This window comes from Colobus angolensis, unplaced genomic scaffold (genome assembly GCF_000951035.1).
Source record: "Colobus angolensis palliatus isolate OR3802 unplaced genomic scaffold, Cang.pa_1.0 Scaffold134, whole genome shotgun sequence".
Classification (NCBI taxonomy): Eukaryota; Metazoa; Chordata; class Mammalia; order Primates; family Cercopithecidae; genus Colobus; species Colobus angolensis.
In genome coordinates this window covers 6,970,488-6,984,505 of record NW_012114422.1, presented here as the reverse complement: position 1 = coordinate 6,984,505, position 14,018 = coordinate 6,970,488, and the positions used below count along the sequence as shown (strand labels likewise).

The 14,018-nt window shown below is 32.1% G+C and overlaps 1 protein-coding gene across 2 annotated transcripts in view; it reads left to right on the top strand.

Annotated features, from left to right (window-relative positions):
• Nucleotides 1-14,018, top strand: part of CSMD3 (CUB and Sushi multiple domains 3) — a 1,254,780-nt gene that overhangs the window by 938,776 nt on the left and 301,986 nt on the right. For both annotated transcript variants that reach the window (XM_011934353.1, XM_011934352.1), the window contains one exon: nucleotides 9,540-9,731. In XM_011934353.1, the coding sequence (XP_011789743.1) occupies nucleotides 9,540-9,731 (192 nt within the window). The remainder of the gene's footprint in view (nucleotides 1-9,539; nucleotides 9,732-14,018) is intronic.

Sequence of the window (14,018 nt, the reverse complement as noted above, 5' to 3'; positions counted from 1 at the left end):
ATTTTAGAAAACTTGTTTAACAAGTTTCATATTATAAAAGTGTGTAAAAAAATGTATTCTGAAAAGAAGTTAAAATTCAATACATGTGAAAATATTTGAGCTGAAATGTTTACATACTGCTTAATGAAAATAAAAATTAAATTGAAATTTTTCTTCATTTCAGAGAATTAACCCTGAGCTTACCAGGTAGCTTAACACCTATAAAGAGGAAATTTTCTCAATTAAAAATAGTATGGTTTATGATGACATCAGTTGAGCCACCGACAGTTAAAATATATAAAAATGTTTCTAGCAATACTAATAAAAATAAGAATATATTGAAAAAACACATTCTTTAGAAAACATAGTAAAAAAGGCATTAAATGTGGCTAAGAAATCAATTAAAGAATGAAAATGTGTAACACAAATGATTATTTTGCATGTTATTTTAATATTCAGGAAATTCACATAAAGAAGATGCTTTTGTACACAGATATGTCATTTTAATTTTTTAGAAATTATTTTATTTTAAAAATAGTTTTGTATAGATAACTATTTTGAGACATGCATCAATATAATATCAATTATGTTACTCAATACATATTATAATTATTTAATTTTATTTACTTTTACCTTCTTGTTTCATGCTTAACAATTTTTTCAGTTTCAATAACAAAGTCCTCAGATTTTGATACACATGTTACTATTTTAAAACTATTTTTGCATCTACTCTCCTCTTAGCCTGTGTTCCCTGAAGAGTAAGGATGTCATCCTTGATATCTGTGTCCCCACAACTTGGCACGACACCTGGTACTTGGTACTTAGTAAATATTTAATGAATCTGATTGAATGGGTAAATTTTGTAATAATGTAAAACTAAAAGCACACAAATACTGTATACTGTCAGTTAGAAGTAATGTGAAACCATTTTTACATAATTTCTCTTTTTTTTAATTTTTTTAACTTATATTGGTCCTCTCCGTATACTAGAATTCTATTTCAAATCGACTCATATACTTTTCTATAATCTTTGGATGTAAAAAGAATTTCTTGTACAGATCCTTTTGACAGTCTTCAAGCTAACAGGCCTTTGATTGTACCCTCACTTTGTAAGCATACTGGAGCCTAAGAATCTATGAAAGCAGGGCTGTGTTGTTCCTGTTAATATCTCCAAAATCAAGCATGATACCTGGCTCAATAATTATTTGGTATAACAAATAAATGCATATGCGTTTTTTAAAAAAGGGATTTCTATGTACTTGGAAGTATATTACAACACTGGTTTTGAAGTTTCTTTTCCATACCATGCATTAAGCAGCTTTGTTTCTGTCCTGGGTTGATGGGAAATGTGTCTGTCCTGCTGCCATCAACTTTAACCTGACTTGCCATATCATTAGATGTATCCTTAGTAACTTAATGAAGTTCTAAAGATAGCCACATTTCTGAGTAGCTAGCAGAACGTGGGCCTAATAATGATGTTGAACATTCTTTATAAAATTGATGGATCATGTACAAAGCAAGGGCTCAATCAAGGGCAAAATTCTCCATGGTGAAATCCACCTCTAGGTTACCATCTGCATTTCAAATATTTTCTGATTGATTTGACTCTGGATGGGATTTTTCTCACAGGTTAAGTATTCCCATTACCCATCTTGATTTTCTTACAGATAGTGAAGTGGAGAATACAGTGTCATTTTCAGCCAATAGAAAAATATAAGGCAATAAAGCTGAAAGAGAGGGATGTAAGAAATTGTGAATATCAAATTTGGACCATGACCTTGCTAAGTCTCCTGACACACTGCAAAAAATATAAAATTACTTCTTAAAAAACCTATACAGTGCATATTAAAATCTGCTTGATTTTTTCATTTCAGAATTGTATTTTCATAGAATTATGAATATAATTGTTAGAATAAAAATTTAATATTTTGTCTGATTCTAAATAAAACAGATGAAATATTCCTAGGACAGGAATTTTTTTTTTTTTTTTTTTTTGAGATGGAGCCTCGCTCTCTTGCCCAGGCTGGAGTGCAATGGCTTGAGCTCAGCTCACTGCAAACTCCGCCTTTCACGTTCACGCCATTCTCCTGCCTCAGCCTCCCAAGTAGCTGGGACTACAGGCGCCCGCCACCATGCCCGGCTAAATTTTTGTATTTTTAGTAGAGACAGGGTTTCACCGTGTTAGTCAGGAAAGTCTCAATCCCCTGACTTCGTGATTCGCCCGCCTCAGCCTCCCAAAGTACTGGGATTACAGGTGTGATCTACCGCGCCCCGCCCCTAGGCCAGTTTTACAGATGAGGCAGGAAAGATTCAGGGAACTAATACAAGGGATTAGTATCTTTTCTTAATATGGTGCACTAAGTCTAAGTCTCTTGCTTCTGATATCATTACGCATCCAACTGTATGAAATCCAAGATTTTTCTTCTTTGAAAGGTCTTGAAATAAACAAGTTTATACCAAAAACTCGATTTCCTGAACAGAAAGGACACATAAGAACTTACGAGTGATGTCAGTGTATTTATTCTTTGTTATACCAAGCAATGCAATAAGAAAACTAGAGTGTTTTTGTTTGTTTGTTTGTTTGTTTGTTTGTTTCTGGCTTTTGTCACCACAATGGTAGTTCAACTTATCTCTGACTTCAAGTAATCATCCATATTTCAGTTGAAAACTACATATGTACCAGCCAGGCTTGTGAAATCTATATTAAGTGAAGTGCATATTTCCAATGAAATTATACTCCCAATTAGATGGAAGCAAAGATAAAATAAGTGAGAAGTATATTTAGAGTAGCAATAATGAGAACTCAGTTATATTTTGTAGTAGTTAGCGCCATCTGGTTTTTTTCCTGAACAAACCCTAGATTATTCATAACAGATTAAAGCAATTAAATTGTAATGTAAATATTGTTATGGCACACTTAAAATAAACATCTCCTGGCTTCAAAATAATACCATATTATAAATAAACCTTCAGCATACACTGAAATGACAATTACAGTTTCGTTCATTCATTCATTCATTCATTTTTAACTGTAGTAAAAAGTTCTCTTAAAATTCTTATACTGATGGACAGTTGATTTCTTCTTAGGGCATAGCAAAGCTAGATTTGATAAGGACATGTTACTTAATGACGAATGCTATGAACTCTTTCAGTGGATTTAGAATAGTGATGAAGATTGATGGTATTGTAAAAACAATTTCTAAGTAACATGTTTTCTCAGATAAGCATATATTCTTTTATAGTGAATTCAAACAGATTCCTTATAAACAATTAGAATAAAACAACATATATTGAAAAATTGTTTCTACTACGTATAAGCAGTTACAAAATTGCATTACTTTTACATATCTATCTTTTTTTCACATTCAGAGCAATGAGAATTTTAAAGAAAAAACTGCCATGGGTGCAGTTATTTGTTTTTAGCGGAAGAGAAACAGTTTTATTTTGAAAGTAAAAATTTGTCATAGCAAATTTATTTCTAATTTATTATAACAATCAGAAAAACTCATTTTATTGGAAATAAATGCTACCATATAAATTAAAATAACTGGCATAAAAAATAGAATAAAAATTAGAAGATTTTATATTTTTACTAATGTTCACTCTATTTCCTATGTCAATGATTTTTACCTTCTATTTTGAATATATTTCTAAAACATATTTTTATCTGGTTATAACAAATTAGAAGTACGTTTGCAATGACATCAAGTGTCTAGGGAAAATTTACATAGGTGAAATTTTATACTTATTTTTTACATTTTTACTTTCCAAATCAGAAGATTAAAAGGTTTTATAATTTTGCAATATTTTGGACATAGTAAGTTGAGGAACCTACTAGATATCTAAGTAAAGAAGTTAAATAGGCACTTGAAGAGAATGGTTAAGAGCTCAGAAAAAAGTTGAGTCTGGATATATAAATTTCAGGGGCATCAAGCTAAAAATAATACTTAAACTTGTGAGATTATTTAGTGAGAAATTGTGGAAAGAAGGGACAAGAGCATTAAGGACTAATTCCTAAGGTGCTCCAGCCCTCAGTCATCAGGTTATCAAGTAACAAAAGCAAAAGATACCAAAAGAGAGCAGCAAATAAGCCAGAAAGAAAACAAGACTAGACCAATGAATTGGAGGCCAAAAAACAAAACAAAACAGCGCTTGAAGAAGGAAGGAATAGTCAGCTCTAATAAATGTTGCTGAAAGGTTTTTGAAAGAAAGTGTAAAGTTACCACTGGATTTGTCAGTCTGGATTTAAAAATAGTGGAATGGAGGAAAGACTGACAATAAAACTGGAGACAATTGTATAGAAACTTCTGTCAGAAGATATATCTAATAGATTTTCTATGAAAGAAAGAAGAGGAATGGGAAAGCAGCTGAAAGAGGATGGGGATATTATAAAGTTTTGTTTGTTTATTTAAGATGAAAGATATAAGCCACAATTACATGCTGTTGAGAATGATCCAGTATAGTACTGTACATGCGACTGAGAATGATCCAATGTGCTAGTAATACAGAGGAGATGAAAAACATTTACGAATGAAATCCTTAACAGTGTTTAATCCCAGCAACACAGGAACTAGGGTTGGCTTTTTATAGAACAAGGCCAACTTCTTCATTTTAAAAGATGGGAAAGCAAAATATGGATGTAAATACCAGTGGGGTGATCGATTTGATGGTGTTAAGAAGAGAATGCTTCTATCTATTGCTTTCCCTCTCAAAAAATTATAAAGAAGGAAATAAAACAAAATAAGGGATGAGAAGGAGAAATAGTGAAAAAGCAGTTGGAGTGGAAATGTTCTTCATATTGTAGTTACTTTAAAATGTTATTTGGCATATATTTGGCATATACATGGCTAAACTTGGAGATGTGTATGAATAAATTTTATTTCTATTATTTTTAATAACCACAAATGTAGCCTTGCGTCTTTCTTTTCTGCTTTCCATTATAATAAAAATGTAGGCAGCAACATATTTTTATGTGTAATAAAGGGGTACAAATAGTTCAACATTTCTTGCCTTTCCATTTCAAATTGGTCTCATTGTTTTCAGTCAATTCTTTCATCAATAAACAGCTGTCAGAGTTCCACTAGTAGGATATGGCTTTATGTTATTTCTGGTAATGGGATAGGTTTGTGCTGAGACAACACACTGTATTGATGAAGAGCCCTGCTGGTTGAGTTCAAATTCCAGGTCTGCTAAGAACATGCACTTAAGATCTCTGAGACCTTAAGACCTCATTTTGCCCATTTAAAAATGGGGATGACAATACCACTTTGTAAGGATTCTGTGTTTTAGCTTAAGAGTGTAAATTGAGCTGCTAGTCAAGTGCTTTGCACACTATATGCTCTAAATAGAGACAGTGATCACTGCTATGATCATTATTTTATTGGTCTCTATTCTAAATTAATTGTCTTTTTTAAGTTTCTCTTTCTTAGATAGTCTTTATTCAATTTCATATATAACAATAGAACCCCACTTAGTGAAGCTGTAATGTTGATATCTGTGCAAATATTTTTAAAGAAATTAATACATTTAAGATGTTATAAATGTGTAGGTTTTTGTACTACTTTAGTCAAAATAATAGGTGGATAATTGCTCTTCTGATTTTAAAATGACACTTAAAGATTAATAGCATGTTTCAGAGACTTCCACCTAAATAATCATATCTTGAGTTTTATGCTCTATTCAACACTTAAGCACATTTTATTACAAAGGCTTTATGACTTTTATTTAAAAAATGTCCCTTGGATATGGTCTTATATCTGCATTTGTACTTTAACTGTGCCTAAGTAATTGTACGATATTGGGAAAGCACCTTAGCCTTTTTAAGCCTCAATTTTATCAATGGAAAAATATGGATAATAATAGTTCTCAGACTTCCTGTGAATCGAGATGTAGTTCATAGTATGGTGTTTTAAATGTAGAAAGTGCTCAATAAGTATTACATATTACCATTCTTAGCTATTCACGTATGGTTCTATTTATATACTTTTTTTCTGTGAGACTACTATTCTTTCTAATGAATGTTAAGCTAATTTAAGGAGTACAATCTACATCTGTGTAACAGACTAGCCGCTGGATAATTCCTAGACTAGCCAAAATGAAATTGGCCAGCCCTTTTGAGATGAAGAAAACAAGACAGGGAAGTATTCTTTTATTGACAGTTTCATGGGGTTTTACAGGTCAAACATGAATTATATTTGAATGTTATAACATATAAGCCTATTATTCACTTTCAAGAATGTTCCTTTTATGATATTATTACAGGTGAGACAACAAGGTTGTTAAGACCCTTTATCTTTGTTGGAATTTCTGCTTACTTTGCATATTTATGTTAGGGAAAAGGAGACATGAATGGCAGACTTAAAATCTAATAAAACAAAGATACAGATATTCATTTCACCAAATAAATCTGAAGCAATTTGAAATAAAGACGTTTAGAAAATGAGTGAATTACCCACGGTTAATACGTTGGCAGTCAGTATAGTATTTTCTGACATATACTTTTAAATTTTTACATATTTAAAATAGTTGATAAATTAGAATACTTAATTGCCAAACAAGTCCTCATTCTATAGAAATATTCTCTGTGTTGTTCCAGAACAGGAGGGGATAAAGATGATCAAATCTTTACTTAAAAATTTATATAAAAACAATAACAAAAATAAAATACAAATAAGGATTATATATTTTGAGAATGATATGATTCAAAAAAATGAGAAATGCATATAAAATACAAATAATTAATGTATTTTAAAATGTGTGATCAATGAAGTTGTTTTAATATTATATAACTGCTTTTTTAATCATTCTAATTAAGTGAGATTATCCAACTTCTAATTTGAAAGGAAATATGGCATAGCTTCTTAAATTGTTATTTCCTTCACTGGCTACAGTTTCTATTTAATACAGATGAAGAATGATTGATGTTAAAATTATTATAATTTTGCCTACCTACAACACAGAGTATAAAGAGCATGAAAATCAAACTTTGAATAAGTAAAAAAAAAAAAAAAAAAAGACAATAGCATTTAATAGCATTTACATGAAGTAATTGTTCCTGTGTGTGTTTAACTAACTGCTTTCAGAAGTCAAGTAATTCAAAGAGGAAAAAACTTTATTTGGTCTTTCGTTAAACCCCATCATTCTTTCTTGTTCTTTAAAATCTTACTCCTAATTTGTTTGTTAATTGAAAGAAAAAGGAACTTGAGGGGTTTACTCCCTCTTCTCCTTCAAGTCAACTAAGCCCAAAGGCAAATGTGTATTCTCATATATTGTATATTAGCTGTCAAATCAAAACCTTATTTTAGCTACTATGTCCCACTTTAAATCTTTCAGCCCAGTAATTCTGACAGTAGCGTAAAAACACTGTTTTCCCATCATCCTCAGCTTTTTTTCCTGTCATAGTCAGCTAAAATATGATGATATTGACTTCTTTCATTTCAATATGTTTTTCTAACATTGTTACACAAACATTTTTATTTTTGAGAATATACATGTTAAATTGAAAGCTTCCTGTGTCCAGTACACTGGAAATCTCAAATAAAACAAATATTTTTCATAATCTTTTATATTATTCCTGTTACTCAATTTGAAAGCTATAGCACTTTTCACATTTATGTCGCTTCTTTCTAATAAAAACATCCTAAATGTAAACCTTGTGTGTCGAACATCACTCTCCACTTATAAAACCAATCCACAGGTGATATGGTTTGGCTGTGTGCCACCACCCAAATCTCATCTCTAATTGTAATCCCCACGTGTCAGTGGAGGGGCTTGGTAGGAGGTGATTGAATCATGGGAGCAGACTTTCCCCTTACTCTTCTCTTGATAGTGAGTGTGTTCTCATGAGATCTGGTTCTTTGAAAGTGTGTGGCACTTTCCCCTTCACTCTGTCTCTCTCCTTCTCTACCATGGTAAGATGTGCTTGCTTCCCCTTTGCCTTCTGCCATGATTGCAAGTTTCCTGAGTTTCCTAGCCATGCTTCCTACTAAACCTACAGAACTGTGAGTCAATTAAACCTCTCTTCTTCATAAATTACCCAGTCCCAGGTAGTTATTTATAGCAGTGTGAAAACAGACTAATACAATAAGTCAATTTTAATTTGTTTGGAAACCGTTCCAGAGCAAATCAAGAAAAATTTAATAGGTAAGTTTCTCTCACACACACACATAAAGCATTTTTTATAAAAGATCTCTATCCATACTGGAATACTATAATTGCTCAGATTCTTTGATGCATGATGCTCTGTTTAGTGCTCTGCTGAGAAATACTGATGGATATTACAAAACAAATTCACTTATAAATTAAGTACAGTCAGACAATCATGGCTCACTGTAGCCTTGACCTCCTAGGCTTAAGCTATCCTCTCACCTCAGCCTCTCAAGTAGTTGGGACTGCAGGCATGCGCCACCACGCTGGGCTAATTTTTTTTTTTTTTTTTGGAGAGACAGAGTCTCACTTAGTTGCCCAGGCTGGTCTCTAACTCCTTGCATTTCGAAATCCTCTTGCCTTGATGTCCCAAAGTGCTGGGATTACAGGTGTGAGTCACTACACTTGGCCTCTAATTTTAAAATGTTGTCACTTCAAGAATGTTACATAAAATAATTAAACAGTAGATCATATTTGGATATTGTATTGTTTTCACTCAGCCCAATTCCCTTGAAATACATCCAAGTCATATATATGAATCTTTCTTTTTTATTACTGAGTAATATTCCATGGGATGGATTTACCATTGTTTAGCCATTTACCTGTTGAATGACATTTGGGTTGTTCCTAGTTATTAGCAACCATGAATAAAGTTGTTATGAATATTTGTGTACAGGCTTTCATGTAAATATAAGTTTTATTTTCTTTTGGATAAATATTCAAGAGTGCAATTGTTGTGGTATATAGTAAGTGAATGATTAGTTTTGTAAGAAAGTGCCATAATCCTTTCCAGAGTGGTTGTACCACTTTACATTCCTACCAGCAATGCATGAATTATCCAGTTTTCTCCGTAATCTCACGAGCATTTGTTGTTATCATATTTTTTAAAAAAATTGAACCAATTTGAAATGTACGTAGTAATATCTCATTGTGGTTTTAATTTGCATTTCCCTATTAGTGATGTTGAACATCTTTTCATGTGTTTTCTGATACTGTTTTCATTGAAATGTCTTTTGCTCATTTTGTAACTGGATGGATTGTTAATTTTCTTCTTCTCCTTTTTTTTTTTGCTTTGAGTTTTGAGAGTTCTTTGTATATCCTAGCTACAAGTCCTCTGTGAATATGTTCCAAACAAGTGTATTTTCCCAGTATGAAGCTTTCTTTTCGTACTGTTCAGTGTCTTTTAAAACACATTTATTAATGTTGAGTAATCTAGTATTTGGCAACTAAAATACTACGCCACTTCTTCAAATAAGTTAACACATAAATTATATAAAATATAGCAAAAGCATTTATTGTATAGCATTTAAAAATTGACCCAACAATTTTAAAAATTAATTTTCTAAGACACATGGATATATGAAATTGATTTTGGTAGTTATCAAAACTAAAATTTTGCCTCTGTCTTTTGATAGGTTCTGTTGCCACTGCGTGTCGTGACCCAGGGGTCCCCATGAATGGGACTCGAAATGGGGATGGAAGAGAACCTGGGGACACTGTCGTTTTTCAATGTGACCCAGGATATGAACTTCAAGGAGAGGAAAGAATAACCTGCATTCAGGTAGAAAATCGGTACTTCTGGCAGCCCAGCCCACCAGTCTGTATAGGTATGAATTAAAGAACAATTAAAATTTTATATAAACATAAAACAATGGTTAAAAACTGGTATTGATGTCTTAAGAACCATATTCTACAACAGATTCTATATGAGAGTCCAAGATTTCAGAGGATTATTAACCTCCCCAGAATGTACAAGATTGTAAAATGATTATTATTTTTGCATGGGGTAAAGACTGATGATTTCATTAATTTTTTAATGATTCTAAGATCCTAAAACAGTTATGAATCAAAGCTCTTGAAAAATTCTATCATCCTTCATTTACTATTTAACCATAGTTTTCCATTGCTTTTAAATTTTAAAGAGTAGATTCAGACTCTATATTAAAATGAGTCATACTGATCTTGTCTCTAAAATGGTTATTTCATTTAAGAAAGAAAATATTGTCAGAATCTATGTCAGAACTTCCAAGCTTTGTCTTTACATTTAATTAATGTAATCCAAAAGAATATTGGTTTTTATTTGGAAGATCTAAGAAATTGCAGCAGCCTGGATCATACGTCCAGCTATCTTTTGTCTCTGTACTCTGTTACTGAATCTCCAAGTCAGACTCTAGAAAATTAAAACACAAATTATTATTGGGTCTGAGAAAGACTTAGAGGAATGTCTCACTTTTGGAATAAAAATAGTTAGAAAATCTGCTGCATAATTAAACTAGTTTAATCTTAAACTTTTTTGTTCTGTTCAATTGCTTTAGTATTTGTGTCATCTTGAATTTACGACACATTTTGAACAAACTATGTTTTCTCTACTGAAAATTTTGTTTACTTACATACTCTCTCTTACTACACTGTAAGCAACTTGGGAGAAGATTCCATATCTTGTTCATCATTGTATTTCTTATAGCATTTGGTATATTCAAATGTATCATGTTTTAGAGAGAGAATCTTATTTTTGTTCACTTATACCTAACTCATAAACTTCACAGTGATTTATTTTGAAAGTCCCATGGAAATAGGAAAAGAGTGTCAGCTCTTCATTTAGAAATGAACAAGCTCAATCAATTATTCAGATTTATTTTACCTCATCTTGTAACTCCCCACACAAAATTACAAAATCACATTCATTGGTCATTAACTGTGTCTCAGGCACTGTTCTAAACAGTGGGAAATCAGCAATAAAACAAGACAGAAAAGTTCTCTGTTTCTATGAACTTACTTTCCAGTGAAATAAATAATAAAAAAAAAAGTTTTACAACACATTTTCTCTAAAAAAGTTGGATTTGAAAGAAACACTAAAATCAGCAAACAACATACAAAGGCCCAAACCAGACAGACAGTTCTAGATTTCTGCTGTAAAAAATAAGACAACTGCCAAAGAAGTAAATTTATTAGAGACCCTTTTATAAAGCATGAAATAATGGCGTCGCTTGAACAGTTCAGATTTAGCTATATCTCCCATTACACTATTTCTATTCACACTCATATTGTTTTTCATGTAACACTGCAAGATTCTGAATCAACAAATATCAATTAATTTACCTTTACTGTAAGTGCACTCATAGAATCTGATAAAAAATAAAACTGTTAAGAAATGTCTGCAAAGAAAGAGATTAAAATAATGTATCATATTTGTTTCAAAATTTTCAAGTTTGTTTACTACTCAATTAACCAAAACATTTTCAACTAAATTAAAACTTCTTATTCTAATTAATTGGAATTTGACCACATAGCTCATGAAGAGAATATTTATGTAAAGAATAAATTATAAAACACCAAAATCTTACTGTAGAACTTCTTGCTTTATTGTGATTCTTAGATTTGACTAAAGGATGTTGCTTATTAGAATTACCAGAAGGGCTAACTTATGCCAATTGTTTTTACATAGAATCCTAAAATATTAAATGGCTTATACAAAAATTCTAGATAACACTACAATCCAAGATGCAAAAGATGAAAAAGTTCTGAGATCTGCTATTATAAATTTCCACTTTTAGACAAGAATATGCTTTAGCTAGCAAGTCCTATTCTAAAAAAAAAAAAAAGCTGAGTACTAAATCTTACTTAAGTTAAGCAGGTTGTGTGAGATTTTTGTGTAGATAATGATACTGTGTATTATTTTTGGTAGGAAAAGCTAGCTTCAGGAGAAAATATAAATTAGAGCTTCTCCGAGGAAGAAAATAACCTTAAAAAAAAAAGTCTAAAAAATTGCTAAGGCTGCAGAAAGCTTGACCTCTAAAACTGATAAGAAAGAACTTCATGACTGGAAATACCATGCCAAAGATTAAACCCTGAACTTCTTAGAAACTCCATAATTCTATGTCTCAGACCCCGGAACGTAAAACATTTTGCTTGCTTGCATGTAGAAACAGTCTTATAGCAAATACCAAACAGAAGGACGTTGTCTTTAAGGGAGTTAATAGTATTCATTCCAACAAAATTGACAGTGCGCAAATTACTTTGATATTGCCAGAGGGAAAGTAGCAGCACTCAATATGAAGGTAAATAAGGAAGACACTAATGTGAGTGGGCTTTTGAGAAAGAAAGAAGACACAAATAAAATTGAATTTGGCAAAAAAATTAAGAAGATTGTAAAATAGTTATCCATAGTTGATGCCCATGTAACTGCCTGAGAAAACACTGCATTCAGAACAAATTACTGAAAACTTAATTTATGAATCTCTGACTTGTATTTTGAATGCTTTATGGTTATATGGGTAAAAATAGAGATGCATTTCTAAATGCTATTTAGAGTTGAGTATATTTAAGATAATTTTCTTTACTCACTAAAAATTTGGGATTTACAAACGTCAGATAATGTCTTTGCTTTTCTCATTGGCTTTCATAGAGTTTTAAAATCAACCACAGCATTGAAATATATCAAGAAATCTTTGATAAATAATTTAAATAGATGCACACCTGTGTTCCCAACTGCTCAGGAGGCTGAGATGGGAGGATTGCTTGAGCCCAGGAGTTTGAGATGAGACTGAGCAACATAGTAAGACCTTGTCACTAGAAGAAAAATAATAATTTAAGTAATAGAATAAAATAATTTTAGAGGATCTTATATCTAAATAATAGATAATTTATATGTAATAATTTTTCTTAAATCTTTTGTGATAAAGGATATACATGTATAACATGTACATGTACATATATGTGTGTATCTCTATACAATTTCTAACAATAAAAAAGACCAATGTTCCTTGTCAAATAAGGACAATTGAAACAAAATTACTCCCCTACTCTCTCCAAAATTATACATAATCCAAGTGGAAAAAAATCACAAAGAATATTTTGCTATTATTCTGGTCTTTTTTGCATATATACATACATGTAAGCATATCTCATTTTATTACACTTCACTTTATTTCACTCCACAGATACTACATTTTTTTTTTACAAATTGAAGGGTTTTGGCAACCCTGTGCCGAGCAAGTCCTAATAGACTTTTTTTTTTCTAATGGCATGTGTTCACTTCATGTCCCTGTATTATATTTTGGTAATTCTCACAATATTTCAAACTTTTTCATTACTATTTTATTGTTATTGTGATCTGTGATCAGTGATCTTTGATGTTACTATTGTAATTGTTTCAGGGTGCCACAAACAAATGCCCATGTAGGACAGTGAACTTAACCAATAAATGTGTGTGTTTTGAGTGCTCCCGTAACTGCCTGTTCCTCCATGTCTCTCTCTTTCCTTGGGCCTACCTATTCTCTGATACACAATATTAAAAGTAGACCAATGGCCTCTGAGCATTCACGTGAAAGGAAGAGTTGCACATCTGTCACTCTAAATTAAAAGCTAAAAATGATTAAGCTTAGTGAGGAAGGCCAGTTGAAAGCCAAGATAGGCTGATAGTTAGGCATCTTGAATCAAATAGTTACCCAAGTTCTGAATGCAAAGGTAAAATTCTTGACAGAAACGGAAAATTCTACTCTAGTGAACACAGGAATGATAAGAAAGCAAAACAGCTTTGTTGCGGATATGAAGCAAGCCAGTGGTCTGGATAGAAGATCAAACCAGCCACAACATTCCCATCAGCCAAAACCTAATCCAAAGGAAGGCCCTAACTCTTGTAAACCTATAAAGACATACACAGGTGGAAAAGCTGCAGAAGAAAACTTTGAAGCTAGCATAAGTTGATTTATAAGGTGTTTTTGTTGTTGTCATTGTTTTGAGATAGAGTCTCGCTCTGTCGCCCAGTCTGGAGTGCAGCTGCGTGACCTTGGCTCACTGCAAGCTCCACCTCCCGGGTTCATGCCATTCTCCTGCCTCAGCCTCCTGAGTATCTGGGACTACAGGCACCAGCTACCACACCTGACTTTTTTTTT